Below are 27,743 nucleotides of genomic sequence, written 5' to 3'. Positions count from 1 at the left end.
TCGCAAGGCACATCAAAGAAACACTTGCACACACATGTATATTAAGATATAGATTTATTATATTTACACAAGTCACTGTTAAATACGTAGCACAATAAACCAACACACAGGTATACTTTACATTACTTTCAAAAGGCCACTTCTTAGTTGGCATTTGCTGAACACGCGCAATTGTTACAGTACCATACTATCGGTAATAACGTGCCCCCACAAAGTAATACGGTCATTGTATTTAGTCAGCATACACATATAAGATAGTGATTTTTGGGAAGGAAAACAGTTGGTTAGTTTTATCCTAGTCGAGCTTCAGGTTCTAGAGGCGGTTTCCCTGCACAGCAAGTCTTTTAAAGTCCAAAACATAACACTAGCTAAAAGGCAGTTGGGAGAGGCTTTAAGTCTAGAAAAACAGCTGAAGTCAAAGGTTCCTGTGGATTCTTTGTAGTCTCTAGGAAGGAAGATACAAGAGGGCTTAACCAACATGGGAGACCCCGTTAAAGGACTTGCTAAAGGGACACAAGCAGCGGCTTGAGTCAGAGGTAAGGAGGGGGTTGCCCTGGACATCTACGTTCACTCCAATGATCTAGAGCGACTTTCTTGAAATAAGGTATGTTGCAGCACTGGACCTGACCTCTGGATTCCTTGGTCTGATGACAAAGGCAGGACAATGGATGGGATGCCTCAGCAGCCGTCTCGCGGGAGGACCTCTGGCAAGGCTTTAATAGCTTCTTTGGTCACTCTGCGGTTTTGGCGCCTTTTCTGAAGCACCAACAAAGGACACAGGCATGGTCAATCTTCTTCGGTTCCTGCAGTCCCACACTCTGATTAAGGGGTCTGGGCAAGTTGGATTGTGTCTCCGGAGTGTTCTTGACAGCTCAGCAAAGACTTGAATGGATTTGGCCTTGCCACAACGATGCACTCAAAATGGCAGCAGGTCTCCAGGTATTGGGGTTCCACAGCTCTGAAAACTCACAGGACCTCGGGAGTTGGCTGAAATCAAAGTTTGTCTCAGGACTGGTTATTGCCACCAGTCAAAGGGAAGGAGTCGCCCTCATTGGAGTTCGTCTGTCGCATACAAAGCGGGGTCAGGACAGCAGTATTCGCTTAGCGGTATTACAAAGGGTCTGCAGGTGTCTCTGGTCGTTTTCTTCTTCGGTTATTTCAGCTTCCAGTGATCAACTTGCTTTTCACTCTGAGCCTCACCTTTTATGCAGTTCTAGCCCTCACTCCTCTGGAATATTCCTCAGTTTACAGAAGGGGGTATTTGGCTGTCCAATCAAGACCGTTAGACCCTAGTGGAAGATGGTCCCGTTCAGGCACTCTGGCAGACAAAGGATAGGAGGGTGGAAAACTCCTCTCGCACTTCCTGCCTGCCCTGACACTCTGGAGCTTAGGCAGAGACACTCTAGGCTTCCTGCTAAAGGCAACACACACACACAGGCCTCCCCCTCCCAGAACAGTAGAAGGGCTGACAAAGAACCACACTAGTAATGGTGGGAAAAAAAAGCATTAGTGTCTCTGTTGTGCACTACAGAGGCTATGGGCATAGCCTGCGGTAGAAAAATCCCACAATAGTAGGTAGGACACATCCACTGCCACCAGTTATAACTAGAAGTGTGTGACTGAAACGTCACAGTAGCAGAGAGAAGGGGAATACTAGGTATACCTTTGGCACTCCACATAAGTTGGGGTGTGCCAATCTTTCAGGCAAAGTTTTATGAGAGATACTAAGTATCGTTACTCTAGTATAAAGTAAAGAATCTCAAAAGGAGGACCCTAAGGATCCTCAGCAACACTGCCCATAAGGACTTGTGTGCTGCAATAGTAAAATACAGATGCCTTTAACAGGTGTGGAGGAAAATAGACTCCATGGGATAGGTACAATACAAAGAATAGAGTTCCAAAAGACAAACCCCATGAGAATGAATGAATGAATGAATGAATGAATGAATGAATGAATGAATGAATGAATGAATGAATGAATGGTAAAGGGCTCCACTTATTCATGATTTCAGAAAAATGTTCAGACGTTCAGCAAAATGTGCTGGGGGTCTCACTAGGAGCGAGGATGAAGCATAAACATGATAAATCTCCCTATCAACCATTCAGGGCAAGATTAAAACTGAAAACGACTGGTAATATAAATGCTGCTATATCAAGTAGCCGAGGGCTAGTCCTAGGGATTAATTGGTCTGGACCTGGCCCAAGCATCTTCATTAGTGCTGACCCCTCAAGATTAGCAAGACTGGGCCAATACAATACATGGGGTGCTCTTAAAAACGTTTCTAATGCACACTGGTTTGGTAATGGTAACGAAGATCCTGGAACATCTGGAGCTTCAGTTGATTAGGCTAATGGGCTGGTCGCTGCCTGGGTCTAAAGGTGATCTTTCTGGTTTCAGGATTAATTATATTTTTGCGTGTCTGTGTTGCCGGAAATATCTCCCTGACCTTACAGTATGAGAATGTTTCCTTTAGTAATCCTAGAACCTTTTCTGACATAGCTTTATAAAATTGTGCAGGTAAACCATCTGCGCCTGGGCACTTTCCCATGTTTAAACCCCCTATTGCCTTTTTAATCTCACTCATTATTTTCTGCTGTGAGCAAATGTTTCCATCATCCAATAGCTATTGTAGTGGATGCTTTGTGAGGAATTTAGCCATCTCTGCTGTATAAACCCTCTGTTCCTCCTTATATAGAGTTTCAGAATAGGATCTAAATTCATTTAATTCTTGAGGATCGTACGACACCCCGCCAGTCTTCCTATCAATCGCACAGATTGCTCTGCTTGCAGGATTCGGTCTCAAGCGGTGTGCCAGCAGCCGACCGCACTCCTGTCCTCCCTCATAATGGGCACATTTTGTTTTACAAAGCACTCCTTCAGCTGTGTCACTCAAACTTTTTATTCAATTTCTATTTCATTTTCAGTAGCTCTGATTATTTTACCTCCCCCCACATCTGAGCTACCCATCTACTCTCTCCAGTTTGCTTACAGAAGCACTCGCAGCTAATAATTCAGTCTTTTTTCTTTCTCTTAATTCCAGTCTGAGTACACCACGCACTACACATTCAAAACCCTCCCATCCTGTATCAATTCCTACTTCTCCATTCAAATTATTTTCAATGTACTCTTCTGCTTCACATACCATTATCGCTCTCAATTCCTCATCTTTTGATATAGATGTATTCATTCTCAAAATATGCGTTTTGTCGGATGAGTAATTAAGAGCAGGTTGCAATCTAATGGGAGCATGGGGTGAAATAACAATGGGTCCTATCTCACACTACTTAAAAAGTTGTTACTAAGCCTGAAGTGAAGATATTATCTATTCTAGAATATATATTGTGTACCCCTCAGTGGAATGTATATTCTCTCCCAGTTGGATGTTCCAATCTCCGTACGTCAGACATGCCAAAGTCCTGCATTAACAGATGTAATGCTTCCCTATCCCTTTTCCTCACATCTCTGATTACTGCTACTACGGTCATGTACTGGGTCAACAACCAAATAGAAATCTCCCCTCAATAGGAGGTTTTTCCCACCTGTATTCAGAAGATGTCGTCACACCTCATTTATAAATTGTCTATTTATATTTGGCGCATATACATTACGTAGTGTCAACTCCATATCTTGAATACGTATTTATACTATTATCATTCTCCCCTCTTTGTCAGATTTTGAATTTAAAATAGTTCCCGGAAAAATTTCTCTTGAAAAGGATAATTACTCCTCTCGAATTCGACGTGTAAAATTAAACACTTCACCAAACCAGCCCTCAGCTAATTTTCCTGCCTCTTCATCAGTCAAATGAGTTTCTGGTAACATAGCAATATCGGCCCGCAAGTGCTTTAAATGTGAAAGTATATATTTTTTCTTTATTGGATTATTTATTCCATTCACAACCTTTGAGATAATTATAACTTGTGGTTTGACCTGCCATCTCGCTCAAGTTATTCTTTATACAATACGAGTCAACTATCCTTGATATAGGAAAACTTGAAAATAATAACAAACACCATAAAAATAGAAGAGAAATAAATTAAAAAAAAACCTAAACTTAAAAACATGCTCCCAACACAGAGCTGAAACTAAGTGTCTCCCTACTCAACATGCTGTCGTCCCCCTGTTTCCATAGGCAAGATTATTGATATACATTTTTTCTAATGTTTGTTAATCTGCTTAGAATCACATGCTGTGCATATGGTCCGACATCCAATGGTAACCGCGGAGTATTGCATTTTGTCTTTCGAGAATCGAAAGGGGACGTCGACATGGGCGTGCCTGTAACACTATCCCTAAGTGACGTGTAGTGTACCCAAGATCTCTCCCGCGTGGAGGTCCCTCAGATTATTCTTTTCTGCCCAGCATACTGGTCGACTTATGCGGAGCTCGTCAAAGACCTTGCTTATTGTCCCCTCAACCTTTGATCGAATAGTTATATAAAATAATTCAGATCACCCTATCATAGTCCCTTATTTCGACGGCTGTTCCACCGAAGACCTTCAGAACTTCGACGGATGGTGATCCAGTCGGCGCTGCCGACCACTTGTCCGGGCCTTCCGCCGGCCTACACAGTAGGGAGAGTGGGGTCAGGGTGGACTTTTCTGTACAATCTGAGAATGCCTTTCCCTTTCCTTCCTCTTTCTCTTTTGAACTTCGTCACACTACCCATCCTCCACTATGGAGAGGACTCCATTTAGGTTTTGCCCCATTTCTAACAGCATATTTCCTTGGAAAAATAAGCACAGACGTTGTAACCGTTGCTTGCCCCTCGATCACAAAGGATGTGCGGCTTGTAAGCTTTTTCGTCCTAAAGGCATTAAAGGAGCGCAAAGTGAAGCGGTGGGCGGCCTACGGGATGTCCAAGGCAGAGTTCTCCCCCGCTGCCGCAGCCACCGAATGTGACGTCGGGGAGAGCGACGATTAGACCTCCGAACCGGAGGTCATTGACCTTTCGACGGAAGGCTAGACGCATCGTCTATCCCCGGCCACGCTAGGCACGGCTCAGGCACTGCTATGGGGAAGTCGCACCCCGGCGACAAAGACAAACAATTACACAGCACTAAACACACAACCCCAAGTCAATCTTCGGCCAAGTCGAAGAGGACTTCAGCGCCAATGGGTACACCAGAAGCTCCCGCCGTCCGTCCGGATCAGCAGCCCTCCCCACAGCCGCATATGCACCTAGCAACGGGCCATCAAAAACAAACTGAGCTACCCCTAATATAACCGGTTCGGTCGAGATGCATCACAAGAAGGGGTCCGGCGACGACGGGATTCCGGTTCCAGCGAAGACGAGGCCCCGGCACCGCCGAAAAGGCCCCCTTCACAATCGCAGGCAGAATCTACATGCCTCTCGTCTACGGAGGACGTCGCTGACAGCTTAGCAAGGATTGTTTCCGCCGATTCTCAGAAACGGCAGTCAAGGGATGCTTCGAGGCCTACGGAAAAGGCCAATGATCCGTCGAGATCCAAGGATAGCCTAAGGGGAGTACCAGAAACCTCCCATAAGCCGAAAGAGAGGCACAGGGACGTCCTACCTCTGTCCGTCCCCCAGGAGGAGCTCTCTGAGGGTGAAGAAGGGATCTCTTCTACGTTGAGACAAAAATCGCAATGTTTTTCCACAGAAGAGCGTTTTCAAGACACTTTTTCACCTCTAGACCATTCTAGATCTTCTGTGTGGACTAGGGAGAAGTTTGAAAACTGCACAGAAAGCCTGGACAGGTTTGTTTCCTGTTCAGAACAACCCACACCTAGAAGACCACGGGATGAGAGCCCTTCGTACCCTGTAGAAAAATTCCATAGGCTCTTTGACCCCTGGAAGAGGACATATACAACTATGACCTAACTGAAGGAGGCATTCCTAAAGACACTCAGGATGATCAGTTCACCAACCCCGAGGACATGCAGGATCACATAGAAGGATGGGAGGAGAACCCGGATATAGGTGACCCTCAACCATGGCAGTCTCCAGAGCCACAAGATCTTGATGCCCTGTATTTGGATTCCCCACAGACCACCCCCACTAGACAACCCTCGCCAGTGGATGATCAATTGACTTTTAACGTCATGTTGCGTAAAGCAGCTGAACACTTTAAGATTGCCACAGATGAAGCTGTCCCTGAAGCTGACTTCATGGAGGACATCCTCAAGGAGAAGCCGCCGGCCAGCCAGGCTATTCCTCTCCTCATTTCAATTAATAAATGTCTGGCTCCCTCCTTATCAACACCTGCCCTTACAAGAAGTGTTAACCCAAGAATAGAAAAACTCTTTTGTCCTTCTCCCTCACACCCTCTGTATATCAGAGGTCACTCCACCCCAGACTCTCTGGTGGTGACTACTGCAAGAAAGAGGGCAGGGGTCCTTTTGTCAACCGGCGAGGCACCCCCTGATAAGGAAGGTAAAAGACGTTATGCCCTTGGGAAGAGGGTCACGGTCGCAGCAGCGTTTTCAACACACATCACCAACAACACAACCTTGCTGGCCAGCTACGCCGATGATCAGTGGGCCTTACTACAAGGCATACAGGAGGTTCCCGAACCACTACGTACTCGTCTCCTGACCACTGTCACGGAGGGAAGACAAGTGAAACAAAGCATACTTAAGAATACTTTGGATTCTGCCGAGACGGCTGTTCGATCCCTGGCTCAGGGTGCACTCCTGAAGAGACATGCGTGGCTACAAAACTCTGGAATCAAGCCAGAGACGCAGGCGTCCCTTATAAATAAACCCGTGGAAGAATCCAGCTTGTTTGGGAAAACGGTCGACGAGGCCCTCGAGACCGCAAAAAAGGAGCAGGACACCCTAAAACCACTAGATCAAATTACACAGAGACCCTCTGCAAGAGGAGGATCTGGGTCCAGACGGCTTTTTCATGGCCAGCGCTTCCCTCAACAACAAAAAATCCTTGGGAACCAATTGGAATTTTCCACAGGGAACCAGCGGATACAACACCCCGTATCCCCAAAGGGGTCAGCGTCGTGGGAAAGGAAGGGGCCGGAACTCTACCCCTAGAGGCTCACCGGCCTTAGGTTCAAAATGACCCAAAGATTCGGGTACTCTCCCAGGCCACCACGGTCGGGTGCCGGCTAACATCGTTCCTTCAGGCATGGGAGGGGATAACTACAGACCAGTGGGTGCTAAAGATCATGGCCAACGGGGACTGTATAGCGTTCAACTGGTCCCCAACATTCAGACCTCCACGAGCAAGACGACTGACGCCAGACCATCTTCGTATCCTTCTTCAGGAAGTCGACACACTACAAGAAAAAGGAGCCATAGTAGTCGTACCTCTGTGACAGATAAAAGAAGGCATTTTTTCAGTGTACTTCCTTGTACCCAAAAAGAATCTAACCATGCGCCCTGTTTAGATCTGCGCCCAGCGAACAAATTTGTAAAGCCACAAAGGTTCTGCAAGGTCACTCTGTTGGAAGTAATTCCCCTGTTGTCGCAAGGGGATTACATGACAACACTGGGCATGAAAGATGCATACTTTCATATTTCAATGTTGCCAGCGCACTGAAAATACCTCAGATTTATGATACAAGACGAGCATTATCAGTTCAAGATAATACCCTTCGGCATAGCATCTGCACCAAGGGTATTTACAAAGGTACTAGCGGTGGCAGCAGCACATTTGCGCAGTCAATCCATCCCGGTCTATCCTTACCTCGACGACTGGCTCATAACAGGGGACTCTTACGAAACATGTCTGTCAAATACCCAAAAGACGATAGATCTTTTATTCAGTGTGGGATTCAACAAGAAAAAATCCAGCCTAGACCCCAGTCAGGTCAAACCGTTCCTAGGGGCTTTAATTCGAACAAAGGATGGCCTCGTCTTTCCCTCCACCGAGAGGGTTCAAAACATGTTGTTTCAAATCCCTCAGTATGTACCCAGTTGAAAGGTGACGGTGCACAAGCCTATGCGACTGCTAGGAATGAAGGCGTCATGTATCTACTTGGTTCCTGATGCGCACTTGCGCCCAATGCAGGAGTGGCTCAACAGCTAGTGGTGTCAGGCCAGCGGACAGTGGCCCGCTCTAGTGGTTGTCTCGCCGGCCCTCGTTCTTCCGCTGCAATTGTGGTTGAGGGACAACCTCTTGAAGTGGAAATCATTGGAAATCCTTCACCAGCCCCGCAGTGGAAGCCACTCTAACTACAGACACGTCTCTCACAGGGTAGGGAGCTCACCTGCTTCAACAAACAGCGCACAGAGTTTTGTCGTCAGACATAGCATCCAACCACATAAACCTGTTGGAACTGTTGGCAGTGTTCAAAGCACCAAAAGCTTTCCAGCCACAACTGCAGGGGAAGACGTTCCTGATCCTGATGGACAGCACCAGAGCCATGTACTATCTGAACAAACAAGGGGGCACTCACTCTCCAGGGCTGTCCAAACTGTCTCAGAACATTTGGAAGTGGGCTCTCAAATGAAACATGTTCCTGTTATCACAACATGTTCCAGGGGATCTCAATCTTCTAGCAGACGTATTCAGCAGAGACTTCCAGGTGCCCAAGGAGTACAAATTGCGATTACACGGAGACATCATCTCCAATGTTTTCGCAGAATGGGGCTTACCAGAAATCGATTTGTTTGCAACTCTGGAGAACACTCAATGCCAAGATTACGGCTCCAGGTACCCCCAGAACCGTTCCAGGGGGAACGGACTCTGGATAACATGGTCAGAGAAATTTGTTTACGCTTTCCCCCCCCGACTCCCCTTCTCAACAAAGTGTACAAGATGCACCAGGAACCAGTCACAATGATACTGGTGGCCCCGCCAACCCTGGTTCGCTCATCTGATGGAGATGTCACTATCTCCTCTAGTCAAACTGCCTTGCCCATACACCATGTTGCAAGACAGGGGAGATGCTTCACCCATGCCCGCAGAGATTGAACTTAGCGGCCTGGCTCCCAAGGTCAAAGAGTTTAGACACCTGCAGCTCCCTCAGAGATGTAGGGACATTCTCAGGGAGGCAAGAAAACCGAACACTAGATATTGCTATTCCAGTAAATGGAAACGGCTTGTCATCTGGTGCACCTCAAAGAGCATTAACCCGATTAACTGCTCTCCCACACACATTGTTTTGTACCTAACTCACCTACACCTACAAGCCTGGTCTTTAACTCTCTAAAGGTTCACTTAGCTGCGCTCTCAGCCTACAATACATCACAACAGAAAGTTTCATGGTGGAAGATACCAGTTATTAAAGCTTTCATGGAGGGAGTGAACAGAATTCACCCTCCCATTTCTAATCCGGCTCCTGGGTGGGACCTAAACGTGGTGTTAACTAGGATTATGGGGACTCCTTTCGAGCCCATGCACAAAGCAAGTCTTAAAGATCTCACCTATAAGACTGCTTTTTTAATAGCTGTTAACTCCATTAGTGAACTACAAGCACTCCCTTTGTAACAGTTGACAAATATAAGGTGGTTCTACACACTCAGCCTAGGTTCGCTCCTAAATTAATTTCCAAGTTCCATGTCAACCAATCTATAGAACTACCAACGTTCTTTCAAAATCCTTCAAGCCTGGGAGAAAGAACCCTGCACACACTAGTTGTACGCAGAGCTGTCATGTTCTACATGGAAAGAACTGGACCACTAAGAAAAAGTAATCAGTTTTTCGTTTCAGTTGCGGCAGGAAGAGAAGGAGACAGTCTCCAAATCCGCTGTCTATAGATGGATTGTCAAATGCATCACACTCTGCTACAGTCTTGCTAAGAGAGAGCTGCCTTTCAAGCCTAGAGCACATTCTACTCGAGGCACTAGGACTTCTATAGCATTCAGTGCAAATGTTCCCCTCAAGTCCATTTGCAAAGTGGCAACCTGGAGTTCTGTACACACCTTTACAAAACACTATTGCCTAGACACTCATTCTAGGTCTGATTCTCAGGTGGGACAGGCAGTACTAAGACATCTTTTCACTACTGTTCCTTCTCACAACCCACCTCCAACTCCGGGTAGTGCTCGCTAGTCTATGCACAGCATGTGATTCTAAGCAGATTAACAAACACGGAAGACATGCATTACTTACTGTAATAGCATTGCTGGTGGTTGTATCTGCTTAGATTCACATGCGCCCACCCTTCCTCCCCGCTCAGATGGAAGGAACATAGACGTCTTACTATTTTCTCTATATGCTGTACTCACTCACGATGGTCACAAGGCTCACTCACGGCAGATAAAATACAATCGGAGGGACCTCGACACGTGAGGGATCTTGGGTACACTACACGTCACGTAGGCATAGTGTTACAGGCACGGCCATGTCGATGTCCTCTTTCGATTCTCGAAAGATAAGATGCAATACTCTGCGGTTACCACTGGATGTCGGACCATATGCACAGCATGTGAATCTAAGCAGATAGTACCATCAGAAATGCTTTTACGGTAAGTAATGCATGTCATATTTACTTCCTGCCCCGATCCTAAATATTTCCATTTCTTACATCTTTCTTACAATCTCTAATCTAATAAACAACTTTACCATTTTCGAATATTCTCCCTAGAGATCATGCTATATCTTTTCTCAGACATCTACCCTTAGAATTATCCCCTTTGTGACACCCTTACTTTAATATTATAAGTGCAGAGTTATTAATCCTATTCTTGGAAAACTCTTGCTAATTAGTCAAAGTATTACATTAGTGACCATATTGTCCAATTGATGTACTTGTCAATTTTAACAATTAGTCCTCTTATCCTTAATGGAAGAACTTTTAAATGGGACATTTTTTCGATGTCCCTAAACCCTATGCTTCAAATTGGCCACCTATCACCCCAGTTTTCACTTAACCCCCGATGTACGCGACATAGGCCTGGACTTCTAGTGTATTTGTATTACATTTAAGCCAAGTCGTACCTTTTCCCATGCATTGAACCCTTTTGTCCTGAACCCACCATGACTACGGGATGCTAGCAGGCTCATTGAACCTGAACAAGAACAGGATGCAAATGATCAAATCAATAAAGACTGTTGCTGCACCAAAGCACACCAGTTCCAAGCAATCACTAGACAACCGCCAGTGCATTTACAAACCCCTTGCTTGCCCTGCATGAAAAGGTAGAAATTCAGGGTGCAGAAAAGCTCCCATTCAAGTCTCCTCCGCTCCAGGTTCAGTGCAGCGCCTCAACAATCCCCAACCTCTGACTCAAATGTTCTCCACCATCACCTCTTCATTACAGAAACTGAGCAGTTTCAAGGACAATCATGATGGCATTCATACCAAAGTGCTGTAATGTAACACAATGGATTTACTTTGGCTAGCATCTACTTATTGAGGAGCCTCATTAGCACTGCTCAGGACTCAAAGTACTGCCTTTGATAAGCCTGCAGGATGAATGCCTGATCCATATTTACCATAATCTGAAAGGTAACTGGGTCCATGTCGATGAGGACCACTCAATCCACAATGCTGACATCTGCCTTTATTCTGCCTCAACAGTTCCACCTGCTGCTCCCCACTCAGAGGAAGCCATTCATTCCTTCCGAATGATCCTAAAGAAAGCATTCAACCCTTCTCAAAAAGGCCACAGACAAACGAGTGTCCATGCACGGCAACAGAGCCTCCTAAAGCGTGGCAAGAAACAATCCAGATACACACGACCATTCAAGACCGCCCAGCCATTACCCCGACACATAAATCAAACAAGACGTACCAGTGTGAAAAGATCAGGTGCTCTATGGGAACCCATCTACTATTGAAGCCGTCCACACATAGCTGACCATATTTAACCACCTGACCATCCCAAGCAGCTTGCATTTTGCTTTTGTAATCCGCTTATTGGTGAGGTGGCTATTTCACTGGGAATATGGGTCACACTACCTTTTTTTATTTTGAGCTTGTTCCATGTCGGTGTCTTTATTTTCAGAAAAAGGACGGGACAAAAGGAAGAACATGTTATGTGGCTTTAGGTGGTCAGTCAAAATCTCGAATTCTAAAATATCGAAAAATAAAATCTCGAATTTATTATACCGAAAATAAAAAATCTCGAAAGACAAAATCTCTAATTTTTTCAAGTTATCTCGAATTTATTAACATGAGTAAACATCATATTTTTGACAAAGGTAAGTCAAAATTACACTTTGTTTTCTTTTTATTTTAGTATCAACTTTAACTGTAAGTTTGTTTATATATTAGACGAAAAGCATTTTAATTTAACTGTATTTAATATATTTTTATATGTATTATTATAAACCTACATATAGTCTATGTTAAACTTATTAAAAATGTTAACATGTAATACATCCCTTTTCCTCTTGATGGTGCTATTGTATCAATAATAACAGTTGTATGTATTGTAAGTTTGTCTTTGTTTACTTATTTAAATTCACGTTACGTGTTTCTACGTAAAACGTAAGCGCCAATTTTAAAGTTCATATTCAACTGGTTTCTGCTGCGGTCGCGTCTCCTGCAAGATGCTCCTGGATTTTGGTGGATTTTTTTCTTTTTTAAATTCGAATGGGTTTTTTTCCACTGGATTTTTTCGGGTTACATTTCCTGGTTTCGTTGGACTTCGCATCTCCGGCATGCTGTTCCTGGATGCTGTTCCTGGTTTTCGCTTCTCCGGCAGGCTGTTCATGGTTTTTCGTGGATTTCGATTTTATTTTTCCATGGATGGCTTTTTTTTTCACTGGATTTATTCGTATTACATGGACTGTGGATTTCTACAGGATTGGCCGGATTTGGTGAAATATGGGTTTACAGTGGATTCACTTGCAGTCGCTGGATTCTGGATCATGGCTACAACGTCTTTTCTTGTTACTGGATTTGCATCGGTTTTTTTGATTTCATGAGGACTTTCTTGGTTTTTTCCATGGATTTTCACTGGTTATTTTTTCCTGGCTGGCTATTTTGCTTTATTTGGATTTATTTTGGGTTTCATGGCACAGAGGACTGCAACTTCATCCGAAACGTGAGTAACATTTTTTAACATTTTAAGTTGAACGCTATAGATTCTAAGAAGGTTTCTTGGTTTTGGGGGTCAAAAGCTTCTATTAATTGTATTAGTCTTCCTTCATAGTCTCTGTATATTTTTCTCGTTTGTGTCTGGTTAGTTAAGGATATCGTTTGTGCCAATTTAAACTGTTGGTGTTCTTCTTCTTGCAAGTCGCGTAGAAATTGCCACAAAGTGGGGTTGTTGATGTTAAAATGCTTGTTTAATCTGCTGTGCCATCCCTCCAGGGCGTTATTAGTTCTAGGTGTTTTTTCTAGGGTTGCCTGATAACAATTCCAATAATTTAATGGGTATTTAGGTCGTCTTCTTGTGCCACTTCTTGTCAATTGTCCAATCCATGATTTTTCAAAATAGTCTAATAGATCACTAAATTCTTCTTCATGATTCTTGTAAAATGTACTGTCAATTAAATGTTCATAAAATTCAGTCACATAATCTATTGGTACGAAAGCTAATGCAAAAAGTTTTTTAATATTAATCTGGTAGCAACTGTCCTCAGTGTATTTTGTGTTCAGGCCTAATTTCTGCATTTTTCGCCATATACTTTGTGTGAAGTGGAAAAAACATCCCTGAATCCGTGTATTTTCGAAAATTGATTTAAATCCGTTGATTTGCGCCGTCTCGTAATCCATGATTATAGTATTTGGGTTTGCCTCAGGGATCGTTTGTTTTATTTTGTCAAAAACGATTTTGTACGCCTCTTCAGTCTTTTTCGGCATCAATGTATATACAAGTGGAATTGTCTTGCCGTTTATTGTTCCATGAATAGTATAAAACTGGTAGAATGGTTGCGGGCATATTTTAAAAGTTGCGTCACTCTGCCACTTTTCACTGTTCGTCAGATGGTGGAAATTACTTGCAGTTGCGAATATTAATATTTTTTCTTGGTGTAAATCAATTGTTGCTTGGTGAAATATGTCTCCATTTTTATTTGTTTTAAATACATCAGGGATTGTAATGTCCTCAAAAAGCCTTGGAACAGGTGGCATATTTTCTTTTTGTTTTCTCGCTCTGTTTATTGTCCGTTGCATTAACTTTTCACCTGGTAATTGTCCAGCGATATGGACTGGTAAATGGTCACATACTTTTGACACAACCGAACCACTTGTTTCCCCGAGATTTTCTTCTGCCCTTCTTTTCAGCTCCGAGAGGGTTTTTTTTATAATTATATTAGACTGGTCCGGTAGATGATTATGTTCGTTTTTACTGCGCACATTTGTTCCCTCAGTTATTGCGCGAGCCGGGCATGTATTTCTTTTATATTCGGCACATTTCCAGTATTTACGCTCATTCTTCTCATATTCCTTATGATAAACGTATCCATTCAGTGTTAGCTGTTTTCCTCCCTTTTGGCTTGTTATAAATTCCATTTCGTACTCTAAAAAAAAAAAGAAGAAATGTTTCCTGTCATATATGTCTTCGTAAAATGTTTTTTTTTTACTGATATTCTACTTCAATGTTTTATAAATGTTACCTGTTGTTTTCCGAAGTAAACGCAAGTGTTTTCCCGCAGTACAGCATCAAATGTCGTCCTGTCAGGTAATGACGGTTTGGCATTACCGTTATTCCAATCCTGGTTCCTGAACAAGGTTCTTTACTCTTGTTTTTCACCTATCATTTTAACCAATGCTACACTCGTGATTCTAATACGTTTGTTGACAACACTGTGGGTGGGGGGGGGGAGTGGGGGTAGCGGGCTGCCGGGTAAGGGGGTGGTCGACAGGGGGGGGGGGCTTCCCCCCCCTTATCATAAAACGCTAATTTCGTCACTTTGTTTATTTCTATTTATGCATGTTGGGTTTTTTTTTTTTCGACATTTAAGCATTCGAGATATTGACCCTTTTAATGACATGTATACATTTTCGATATTTTAAATTTCGATATTTTTTTTCTCGAGATTTTGGTAGTTCGAGATTTTATTTTCGGTATTTTGACTATAAACCGTGGCTTTAAGCTACCTTTCCTGGAATTACAGCTCTTTTCAGGGCTGCCTTCTGATACTTGGATATTCTGGATAGGGGCAACTTCAGAGCAATGTTCCCTCTAAGCTGTGTGCATGTGCGCTTGCCCAGCTTCCTTCAGGGTGCTGCTCAGAGGATTTTTAGCAAAGTACAGACATTTCTCACCTATGCAATAAGATTTAATAAGGCACAAGCCACAGCGAATACCTGACATTTGCTTTCACTTCAAATAATTAACTAGTCATGCTATTCTGCTCTATCTAATTTAAATTACCCTACTATGCAAGTGTGACCTTAAAAAACGAATACAGCCACAAGAAGTAAAAACTAATTTGAAAAAGTGGTTCCATGAACAGAAAAATCTAGTAAGATATGCCTGCACACATTTAACTAAATAATATCCCCTCCCACCCATGACTCCTATGCTTTACTCTGCCCTGCATTTACTCAGACCTCTAAACTGTACCCCAGAATCTATTTAGATATTACTGGACAACCAGGACTCTTCCTCTCTTGGCTCTGCAATAGGTTACCAGACGTGTACCTACATCCACTTGTTTTATGTTTGTTGTAATTTAAATAACGTTGAAGCAACAGACCTTCTATTATTCATTGTGCCTTATCAAAACGTGCCCTTTTGACTACACTGGCACCCCTGAGATGTTTTCTGGATGCTGCAACACGACTCATCAAAGGACTCTGGAAATTCGACCCTGACCCTCCTCTTACTGCACTGGCTCCAGCTGCAAGCCTCTACAATGCTGTCACCCTGAAGTCCCCAAGCTACCTCACTGAGAACTGAGAAAAACTGCATCTTCAGAGGCCTGCGATCCACCAGAAGTCAGTAAATGTGCAGACTTGAACTCAGAAGGCACAGGAAGAAAAGAACGAGCCGGTCATCAGACACACCCCTTTGCTGCTACCATTCAGGGCAGAGCTCAAGACGTTGCATTTCAAAGAATGGCTCCTCTGTAACACATAGGTCCACACACACTGCACTCCCCACCGTACTGGGTCTCTGTGATATGCTCCTCACTGTCTCCTACCCTGGTTGCTTGTAGATCCCTTGCTGAAAATTGCCCACCCGTTAGCTCCAAATCCCTTTTTCTCTGCTTCCCTTACTGTGATTGTAAAGGGCTCTGTTGCTTCCCGAAGCTAGGTCTGCGCTCAATAAATACCCTAATAATAAAAATGTCACCCACACTATGTAACCCAACTACCATCTTAAATATCGGATACTGACTGTAAGTAAGCAGGCTATTTGGATGTCTAACCTCATCCCATGTTTTCTATTCTTGGAACATATGTCACGCAAGTGCTTTAAAGGGGTCACCTTGCAAGTTAATATATTATAAAATTCAAATATGAATTTTCTCTCTGTGGAGTTTGAGTAGACAAATGTCATGCTCTGCGTCTCCTACCTTAGCATTGCTAACATTACCCTATAGGTGGAGAGTAACATTGCAATTTTTACTTGGCCTGCAAGGGATAATGGGTGTGGACTAACCCCGGTATTACTAATCTATAGTAGTAGGGCAACAGATATTCAGACAGTAGAATGCTTTTCACACAATCTGCATCCTTTCAGTGTTCAGAGTTGCATTGGGCATAGACCTCAACAAATTGTGTAACTTGTTGCTATATAAAATGTTTCACATATCAGTTGTGTAATCCTACCCATCTATGTAAGGGTGGGATAAGTTGCAAACAATCTTGTATGCATTGCAAAATAATACTGTACATGAACATTCATGACACCATCTTAAAATGCATATCATAACATATGGTGAGGTACTAAATATGTTTTAATTCCAAAGTATTATGGGTCTGCAAATATCCGAGTGAGTCTATTATTGCTGCAATCCCTCACATTTTATAGTGCCCTGTCAACTAGTATTGAAGGCTACCACAGGATCCGGAGGGGTATGAGTGGAAGGGCACAGGAGAACACTCCTTGCGGGTGATGAGCAAATCAGTAACTTTCAAAAACCAAGTCAGTTGTTTCGGCAGTACAGTAAAGGAAATGTGGGGTTTGTTTGCTAAAGTATATGAAACTCACAGTCTATAGAACTGCACCTTCTGTGTCTATGCTGAACTGCTGATGACATTTCAATATAAACATGTTGACTCTAGCATCCCCATAAATCTTGTTTAACTGATAGAAAATGAATTGCAGAGGGGTCCCTAGTTACGGAAGAAGGTACTAAAGCTGTTGTACCTCTGAGCATTGCTGCTATTAACCTAAAAGGCATGTAGATGTGATTTTGTTCAACCGAGCTCCATAAGAAACCTCAGTAAGGCTCTTTTTCAATTTTTATCTAGGCTGTGGTGAGTTAGGGTGGGCGAAACTATAGGCAGTAATATGTGCCCTGTCATTTTGCTTCCTATGTCAGGGTAACAAGCAAGGCTCCGATAAGAATGTGCTTCCTACTTGAAGTGAAATGATTTTTCAGGGAGTCAAAAAGTAATTGGCTTTGCCAACCAGGATACTTTATGCTTATTAAAAATGTTCTTTCCTGTTAAAATTCATCTTGAGATTGGGCAGAAATATTATTAGAGTTCCTTCCTATGCCACTGTTATGCTGGTCACTGATTCGAAAAAATATCAGTATAGCTTTGTGGGCAGAAGCCAGGGATTGGCTAATGTGTTCATTGTTTCCCGTTTTTGCTGGGCACATTTTTCTGTTTTTTGGGAGTAAACATTGATATTGTATATGTCTCTTGGCTGTAAGGCTGGTTTTGAGTAAGTGTTGTCAGAAATCACATGACAGCATAACGTAGATAGTAATCAGAAGCCAGGGAATTTTGATTTGAAGCCAGGGAATCATGATGTAATTATCATCCTTATACAAATTATGAGAAGAATGTTCTCCTGGGCCTTGAATGACTTAAAGTGTCACATGCACTCCTATTGGAATGTTTCATTGTCACATTCCTTTTGTTTGCCATTATTCCATCTGAAAATATTGTATCCTGTCTGATTTTATTGACAGCCACATCAGTTAGGAAAAGTAATATTTGTTTTTTGTAATACACATGAGTGTTTTTCCAGTGGCATAAAGCACACATTTTTCTCTACACAGTACTTTTGCTAGCTACTGTGGCAGATCTTGAGATCTTGAACTGGTTGTTAAGTTCTCTTTATAATCACATTTCTGATGTTTGTTAATCTGCTTAGAATCACATGCTGTGCATAGGTCCGACATCCAGTGGTCACTGCGGAGTATTGCATTTTGTTTTTCGTAGTCGAAAAGGGGACGTCGACAAGGCGTGTCTGTAACACTATCCCTATAGTGACGTGCGTTGTACCCACAATCCCTCACGTGTCGAGGTCCCTCTGTTTGTATTTTTTCTGCCCTTAGGGAGCCTTCTATACGTGAGTGAGTTCAGAAAAGAGAGAGATGTAGAAAGATGTCTATGTTCCTTTCCATCCGAGCAGGGAGGAAGGGTGGGCGCATGTGAATCTAAGCAGATACAACCATCAGAAATGCTTTTACGGTAAGTAATGCATTGTCTTCTGATGTTTGTTAATCTGCTTAGAATCACATGCTGTGCATAGACTAGCGAGCAGTACCCGGAGTTGGCGGTGGGTTATGAGAAGGAACAGTAGAGAAAAGTTGTCTTAATACTGCCTGTCCCACCTGGGAGTCAGATCTAGAGTGTGCATCTAGACAGTAGTGTTTTGTAAAGGTGTGCACAGAACTCCAGGTAGCCGCTTTGCAGATGGACTCAAGGGGAACATTTGCAATGAATGCTATGGATGCCCCAGTGCCTCGAGTAGAATGTGCTCTTGGCTTGAAGGGTAGTTCTCTCTTAGCAAGAGTGTAGCAGAGAGTGATGCATTGAACAATCCATCTAGATATAGTGGACTTTGAGACTGCATCTCCTTCTCTTCCTGCTGCCACCGAGACAAAGAACTGATTAGTCTTTCTCAGTGGCCTGGCTCTTTCCATGTAGAACATGACAGCTCTGCGTACATCCAGTGTATGCAGACTTTTTTCTCCCAAGTTGGAAGGGTTTTGAAAGAACGTTGGTAGTTCTATTGACTGGTTTACATGGAATTTCGAGATTAATTTTGGTGCAAACCTTGGGTGTGCGTAGAACCACCTTATCTTTGTGAACTGTTACGAAGGGGTCTAGAACAGAAAGAGCCTGTAGTTCACTTACTCTCCTAATGGAGGTGATCGCCATTAGGAAAGCAGTCTTAAGAGTGAGGTCCTTAAGAGTTGCCTTGTGCATGGGTTCAAATGGAGAGCCCATGAGTCTGGAAAGTACCACATTTAAGTCCCATCCGGGAGCTGGGTTAGCTATCAGAGGGTGTATTCTCTTTACCCCCTCCATGAAGGCCTTGATAACTGGGATCTTCCACCACGACACTAAGTTGGGAAGTGGTGTATGCAGAAAGTGCCGCCAGGTGGACTTAAATGGAATTGAACACTAGACCTGAATCCAATAAATGGGTCAAGTACAGAACAATATGTGTGGGAGAGCAGTCAACCGGGTTGATGCTCTTTCCTCTATACCAGATGACAAATCTTCTCCACTTGCTAGAATAGCAGTGGCGAGTATTAGGTTTTCTGGCTTCCCTGAGGATGTCCATACATCTCTGCGGGAGTTGTAGATGTCCAAATTCTATGATCTCAGGAGCCAGGCTGCTAAGTTCGTGGTCTGAGGGCATGGATGCAGTGTCTTGCCCTTGTCCTGTGACAGCATGTTGTACGGGCAGGGAAGTTTCACTGGGGGAGATAGGGACATCTCCATCAAGTGAGCGAACCATGGCTGCCGGGCCCACATCGGGGCCACTAGTATCATGGTAACTTGTTCCTGGTGCATCTTGTGCACAACTTTGTTGAGAAGGGCAGTCGGGGGGGGGGGGGGAGGCGTAAATACATTTCCCTGACCATTGAATCGACAGACCGTTCCCCTTGGACTGGTTCTAGGGGTACCTGGAGGCATAACTTTGGCATTGTGAGTTCTCCAGAGTTGCGAACAGGTCTATTTCGGGGAATCCCCATTGCGTGAAGACGTCTAAGACGATGTCTTCGTGCAATCGCCATTCGTACTCTTCAGGCAGGGGGAAGTCTCTGCTGAGTTCGTCTGCTAGCAGATTGAGTTCCCCTGGTACGTGTTGTGACAGTAGGAACATGTTGTGTCTGAGAGCCCACTTCCATATATTCTGGGATAGCTTGGACAGTCCTGGAGAGTGGGTGCCCCCCTGCTTGTTCATGTAGTACATGGCTGTGGTGCTGTCTGTAAGGACCATCACTGTCTTCCCTTGTAGGTGTTCTTGGAAGGCTTTTAGTGCTTTGAACACCGCCAGTAGCTCCAGTAGGTTTATGTGCTTGGATGCTACGCTCGGAGTCCACACTCCATGAGCAGTCTGATGGGATAGGTGAGCCCCCCCATCCTGTGAGGGATGTGTCCGTGGTTAGTGGCCTCCACCGCGGGTGTGGCAAAGGGTTTCCCTATTATCAGGTTTTCCTTTGTCCACCACCGTAGCGAGAGAACCAAGGCCTGCGAGACCACCACTAGATCGTCCCATTGTCCGCTGGCCTGACACCACTGGCTGTTGAGCCACTCTTGCATTGGGCGCATGCGCAGGCGCGCGTGAAGTACCAAATAAATACACAACGCCATCATTCCTAGCAAGCGCATCGCTTTGCGCACCGTCACCTCTCGACCTGCCACATATTGGGGGATCTGAAACGGCATGTTTTGGACCCTCTCGTTGGAGGGGAAGACAAGGCCGTCCTTTGTTCGAATTAGAGCCCCTAGGAATTGTTTGACTTGACTGGGGTCTAAGCTGGACTTCTTCTCGTTGATGGAGAAGCCCAGTTGGAACAAAAGGTCTACAGTCTTTTGGGTGTTTGAGAAGCATGTCTCGTAAGAATCCCCTGTTATGAGCCAGTCGTCGAGTTAAGGGTATACTGGGATGGATATTCTGCGCAGATGGGCCGCTGCCACTGCCAGTACTTTCGTAAATACCCTTGGTGCAGATGCTATGCCGAAGGGTAGCACTCTGAACTGGTAGTGTTTGCCCTCTATCATAAACCTGAGGTATTTTCTGTGCGCTGGCAACATTAAAATATGAAAGTATGCATCTTTCATGTCCAGTGTTGTCATGTAATCTCCCTGTGATAGCAGTGGGATCACTTCCTGTAAGGTCACCATACGAAACTTTTGGGGTTTGACAAACTTGTTTGCTGGGCGCAGATCTAATACAGGGTGCATGGTTAGATCCTTTTTGGGTACAAGGAAGTACACTGAATAAATACCTTCCGTTACCTGAGATAGAGGCATGACCTCTATGGCTCCTTTTTCCAGCAGTTGGTCCACTTCTTGGAGAAGGATGGTGAGGTGTTCTGGTGTCATGCAGCGTCCCCTCGGGGGTCTGTATGTTGGGGAACTGTTGAACTCTATACAGTAGCCACGGGCTACGGTGGAAAGTACCCAGCGGTCTGATGTTATTCCCTCCCATGCTGGAAGAAAGGATGTTAACCGGCCCCCGACCGGCGTTGCATGGGAGGGGACGCGAATCTTCGCATCACTTGGTGTTGGTGGCTTGGGAGCCTCTGGGGGTGGAACCCCGGCCTCTCCCTTTGCCACGGCGTTGACCCTCTGATTGTACTGGCCACTATTACCTTGGTAGTTGCTGGCAGAATACTGTTGTTGGTTTTGTTGCTGGCGTTGTCCACGAGAAAAGCGCTTATTACCAAATCCCTGCCTGTTAGGGGGTTTTGAAATTTGGTCTAAGGTCTTTGTGTCAAATTCTTTCTTCGCGTTCTCCAGCGCGTCATACTCTGCTCTCCCAAAGAGGTTGGACTCCTCTATGGGCTTATTAATAAGGGACGCTTGTGTTTCTGCCTTAAATCCGGAATTGCGAAGCCAGACGTGACGCTTCAGCAAAATTCCTTGTACCAAAGTGCGGCCAGCCGTGTCTGCTGCATCGAGGGTATTCTTGACGATGCTTTGGTTGACCAGAGAGCCCTCGTTAACTGTAGCCAGCAAACAAGTCCTTAGGGGTTCGGCAACTTCTTCAATGTCCTGTTTGAGCTTTGCCCATTGAGCATCAGCGTAGCTTGCCAATAGGGTATTATTATTGGCAATTCTGGTAGAGAATGCTGCAGAGGTGGTGATTCTCTTGGCTAGGGCATACAGCTTCTTCCCCTCTTTATCTGGGGGTGCCTCGCTGGTAGATAGTGGGACTCCTGCCCTTTTCCTGGTGTTGGTCACGACCAGGGAGTCCGGGATTGAGTGACCCCTAATATATAATGGGTCTGATTGAGAGGGAGAGAACAGTTTCTCAATCCTCGGATGACCCCGCTCACCAATGCAGGAGTGGAAAGAGAAGGGGTACTGCGTCTCTTAACTGAGGCGAGGATGGGGATAATTTGGCTAGTGGGGGGTTTTTCCTTGATAATCCTCTCCACAAAATCGGTGTCTGGGGTGACCTCCCTAGTTTCAATTTCAAAATGTGCTGCTGCCTTCTTCAGCAGTGCATTGAAGGTGGGTTGATCATCAACAGGCGAAGGGTTCCTGACTGGTGTAGTTTCAGTAGACCTGATGACTATACTGCTACTGCCTGTGTCTGTCGACCTAGCTGGTGACTGCCAGGGATTTGGGTCGCCCTCGCCTGTGTCCTCCTGGAATCCCTCCTCACCTAGGTTAGTGTCCTCGTGAAAACCTTCCTCTTCTTGTTGGTCTTCAACATAGGTGAACTCATCTTCCTCCTAGAAGAAGGTGTCTTCCTCAGTGAGATTGTAAGAGTATATGTCCTCCTCTATGGGGTTAAAAAAACATCTGGTATTTAGCCCTTGGACTCTCCAGGGGTGCCTCCCTTGGTCTCTTGGGTGCCCTGTCTTCTGGGATGGACATGAACCTGTCTAGTTTATCCATACAGGTCTGGAACCTTTCAAAGGTCCACTGAGGTCGGCCAGGACGGTCTGGGAATGAAAAAGGAGTTTCTTCCTCCTGTAGTTGTCTGGTTCTGTCCCATAACGTTGAAGAAAGTAAGCCTTCGCCTTCTTAGTAGCCTTCTTGCTGGCTAGGGCCTTTCGTCGGCGTCGGGAACTGGCCTGATCTGTTTTCCGGCGCTTTCGGCTTATCTTTGGCCTTGTGCGCGGTTTTCGACGTCTCTGGCCGTCCTTGGATGCTATGCGCGCGAGGCTTTCGGCGATCATTCTCTCTTCCGAGGGATCGGTCGCCGTCGCGCTATGTAACGTCGAGCCTTTGCTCGTCGAGTCCTTGCTCGTCGAGTCCTTGCTGGCAACGTGAGCACTCTTACGATGCGCGTCGCCGGAGGTTTTGGTGTTAGCGCCCTTATTTTTGGAATGCCCAGTCGCCTGTCGCGGAGGCGGTGGCAGGGAGGGCTGACGACACTTACGGTCGGCGGAAGACGCCGGTGGGCCCGGCTTCCCTGTTGGCGCTATGGCTGCCTTCGTCTTCGACGAATGCGTGCCGGGGGGTATGTGCTTTGGTGTTTTTCCGTGTGCGTCCTTGTCGCTGGGGTGTTCATCCCCATAAACTGGGCGTGAGCCGGGCTTGTCGGGGCCGGGGACGGACGACGAGGAGCGTGAACGCTCCTTTGAGAGGTCTACAGCCTCCGTTACGGGGGCCGTGTAGTCACTGTCCTCGTCACACTCGGCGGCAGCGGGCGAGGAGTCAGGCCTAGACATGGCGTAGGCCGCCCACCTTTTGACCCTGCGGTCTTTTAGAGTTTTGGGCTTTAGTAATTTACAGGCCGCACAGCCGTCCTCCTGGGGATCGAGGGGTAAGCAACGGTTGTGCTTATCCTTCCAGGTATATTTAACCTTGCAAAGCGGGCAAAACCTAAATGGCGTCCTCTCCATAGCTGAGGGCAAGAAGTGTGACTACAAACTCGAAAGAGAGGGAGGGGAAAGAGAAAGGCATTCTTAAAGAGAAGAGAGACCACAAAACCCCACTCTCCCTACTGTGTATGGCCGGCGAGGCCAGGCCACGTGTTCGGCAGCGCCGAAGGATCCCCTCCGCTCGTCCTTCCGTCGAAGATCTTGCTCGGCGGAGAAACAGCTCTGTGTCGAGGGAGGGATCTACGTTATTGATATTAATGACAAATGACCAAAGGTCGAAGAAACTATTTTGCAATGTCTCTCTAGGAGCTCCGCATAAAGGCGACCAGTAGCAGATACAACCAGCAGATACAACCATCAGAAATGCTTTTACAGTAAGTAATGCATTGTCATACAATATTTGTTTTTTCAACCTATGTTTGGAAAAAGAGCTGTAAATTGCAGCTTGTACACAGATTTGTAAAGAATTGCAGTGGTTGGGAAGGGTAAATTCCTTTCCAAACTCTCTTCGGAGATGGTAACTCACTAACTGCGCATTCTCACAAAGTGGCTTACCTCGTTAGTCAGTTGCACACATGGAAAATAAAGTGCGCAGGAAAGGCACCCAGTTCCGCACTTGGAGAAAAATTATTAGAGGGAACATTGCTTCAGAGAACTGTTCAAGGGGCAAGTATGTAATAATAATAATTTAGCATTTATATAGCACTACGAATCCTCAGGTATTTGAGCGCTGCTTATTATTACCCACGGTGTGTGATGCTCATTTATCGACCTCGGAAGGATGAAAGGCTGAGTTTGGTCCTGCTGGGATTCAAACCTGTGTCAGCAGGCTTTGCACAGATGTCAAACAGAGCGCTCTACTCGCTGGGCTATCCGGTGAACATCTGAGTTGCAGGGTGCATTAAGCGGCGGCATATAAGAGCATCTGAGTGCTTCTTGCAGGAGGTTTAAATAAGCAGCACCAGGCCCCTTCCAAGAGACATGTGCATCTACCCCCTTTCCAGAAACCTTATTTAGTTTAATCGTATTTGCAGTACACGTTTACCATAGCCGTTAACTCGATCTGTGTATGTGTCTGTGTGCACTTGGTGCAGTAGGGTGGGCAGGGCTATTTTCTGTTAATGAGGCTGTGGATGGAGTGGACGTATGAACCCAGAATCCCTGTGTAGACATGGATGCTGGTGGAGGCGCGACCATGCGGATTAGGCGGCCCCTCCCCCATTAATACCACATCAGATCAAACCCCGGAGCCGTGCTGGCCCGCAAGCCCAACACCAACATTTCAACCATAGTAATCCGAGGCGTCCCTGGGCCGGCGCAGCCCCCAAAGCCCACGCACATATGTTCCCCTTACCAGTAACCCATTTGGGTATCACCCCAATCCTCCTTGCTGCACATGAACAAAACAAGGCCCCAGCTGTGTTATAAAAGGGCACCTTATGAAAACGTGATGCGTGACCTTCCCAGCCCTTAAACTACTTACTCGAGAGGAACGCATCATGAAGAACTCAGGGCCAGATTTAAAACTAAGCAATTCTAAATTGCACTTTCAAATCAGCGCCATTTTAACCGCATTAACATAATATTAACCAAATGTTTCAAATCATCTTAAAAACATATGTGTAAAAAATAGATCTCTATATGCCAGCATAGTTACAAAATGTTCAAGGTCGCAGGCTGGAAAATTCAAATATGATGAATCTGAACAGGAGACATTTTGTCCAACAGAACCTATTTTAGCCATAAGGTACATAACGTGTCCTTTGCTACCGATTCGTAAGTATGTTTTTCTGTTTTTTGCATAATTGTTCTGTCGTGTTGATGATATTTTTAAGGTTTCTCTACATGGTGGCATTATGTTGCTAAAATAATGCAGTAGAAATAATTCTATTTAATTGTATTTATTGATTCTCTTGCACCCTTTGAGGGCAACCCTTGAATAGATAGAAGCAATTCTTGTGCCACTGTTTGTCTGAATTAATGATGTTGACAAATCTGTATAAGGTAGTTTGATGCATTTCTCTTCATAGGTATGCAATGCCATGTCATACAAAAGCAGCCCATTTTGAAATCGACTGGTGTAAAGAAGATGATTCAAATCTTTTAATAGGCATTTATGAATATGGGTACGGAAGCTGGGAAATGATTAAAATGGATCCAGATCTCAACTTGACACAAAAGGTATGCTTACAATGTAATGTTATAAAATGATTCACGGGGCAGTTTATTGTAGCAGTCAAAATATGCATATAGGGTTCCAGAAAATCCTTTTATGCTTCAGTTTGTACATTTTTCTTAGATTTTGCCAGATGATCCCGATAAGAAACCCCAGGCGAAGCAGCTGCAAACGCGGGCAGACTACCTCATCAAATTACTAAATAAAGACCTAGCCAGGAAAGAAGCACAAAGACTTTCTGGATCAGTAAGTTCAATTCAACTGGATGGCCTTCTTGCATGACCACTCACTGTTACACTGCTATTAACCATATACTGCCACACCCTTATTGTGCCTGTCCAAATGCTACAAAAGGAAAATGTTCTTCCTACATTCTAGGATACTTATTATTTTTCGAAATCTTGAAAATGCTAATCACATATTATGAGAATCAACCGATTCAAAGAACATAATTTGGAAAACACCTTAAACAAAAAAACAATATTGTAGTTTTGCTTGGAAGTTTCTGGAGAAAATGATTGTTCTGGTTCTATAGTGTTGAAACCTGCACTTTAAGAGCTCCCTTGAGAATCCCAAATGTGTTACTTAAATTCTGTTTTTACACTCCAGATGTTGGAAGTCATTAACGTTTTCTTAACTGAAGGCCTTTCTTTTTGTCCGAATTTGTCTGTTTCTAATCGACACCCTCCTCTCACCCATTCGTAGTCTTTTGAAATAGTTACAGATGCAGACTGGATGCAGTGAAGGTGTTGCCAGCCACCAGGTGTTTTTGCAGCATCATTGCTGCACTGGTGCGTGTCTTTGCGCATATATATATATATCCACTGTGAACAAGCCACTAGGTTGTGGCGAAACGTGTCAAGGTGCCATCTGGCAAGAGACTCTCACTGGGAGAATCGATTTTTTTAAACTGCTAAAAACAAAACTAAAGGTTGTTTTACAATATAAAACCGGTGTAGCAGTGTTAGTTGCTGGTTGCCCGTGATCACTTTTTGGAACATTTTTGTGTGGAGTGCTGCCCCCCTGAAAAGCGTCTTGGATGGATTTAACATTGGAAAATATATATATATATATATATATATATATATATATATATATATATATATATATATATATATATATATATATATATATATTCCATGCTTTTCTCTGTGATTTTGAGTTGGTGTGGAGGAATACATGAACTGTGGTGATTGGCATACCTCTACGTGGTGCCACAGAGATCAACATATTAATATGCTGTACAAAGTTGCCTAATTTATGTGAATGTCGTTTGGTATTGCATGTGTTTTGTATATATATTTTGAATGGAGTCCCACTTATTCCTCATCTTATAATAATATATCTCTCCAGCTTCGCTGGCTGTTTCGGGATTTTCTTTTTGACAGAGGGCGATGTATGCAGAGTCACTACATCGATGTCCCTAGAGGGCCTTCCGTCGACGACATCATCAGCATAAATGGCACGTGCAGCGCCCGTTGGCTTAAGTTCCGTTTTTCCGAACTTCAGTTTTTCGTGAGAAAAGTCTTCTCCATCTACTCCTTCGACACCAAAGTCGGGTATAGAAAAGTGCCACGACTGCGAATCGGAATCACAGCGTCCATCACAGATCCTCACCACATCTGCCTATGGTGTCTGGGCTGCGGGCACCATACCGACGACTGTGGGTCCTGTCAGGCCATGACTGAGAAAGCTCAGGGAGCGTAGAGGTAAACCGGCGGTGGGGATGTTCGCATCGAAGTCTTCTTCGAAGCGGGAGAAAAAGTCTGATTCTAGACACTCTTCCTGCCGTAAAAAGTCAGAGGTCCTGACTGAGG

General features: G+C 44.6%; 1 protein-coding gene across 1 annotated transcript in view; it reads left to right on the top strand.

Annotated features, from left to right (window-relative positions):
* CHD1 (chromodomain helicase DNA binding protein 1) overlaps positions 1 to 27,743 on the top strand; it is a 2,212,767-nt gene that overhangs the window by 1,714,293 nt on the left and 470,731 nt on the right. Inside the window, exons 28-29 of the mRNA XM_069625454.1 lie at positions 25,781 to 25,931; positions 26,050 to 26,172. Of these exons, the coding sequence (XP_069481555.1) occupies positions 25,781 to 25,931; positions 26,050 to 26,172 (274 nt within the window). The remainder of the gene's footprint in view (positions 1 to 25,780; positions 25,932 to 26,049; positions 26,173 to 27,743) is intronic.

Source organism: Ambystoma mexicanum, chromosome 6p (assembly GCF_040938575.1).
Source record: "Ambystoma mexicanum isolate Mex_15411 chromosome 6p, UKY_AmexF1_1, whole genome shotgun sequence".
In the NCBI taxonomy this organism is placed as follows: domain Eukaryota; kingdom Metazoa; phylum Chordata; class Amphibia; order Caudata; family Ambystomatidae; genus Ambystoma; species Ambystoma mexicanum.
Note: the sequence above shows the minus strand (reverse complement) of the source record. Positions and strands in the feature narration are given on the sequence as shown.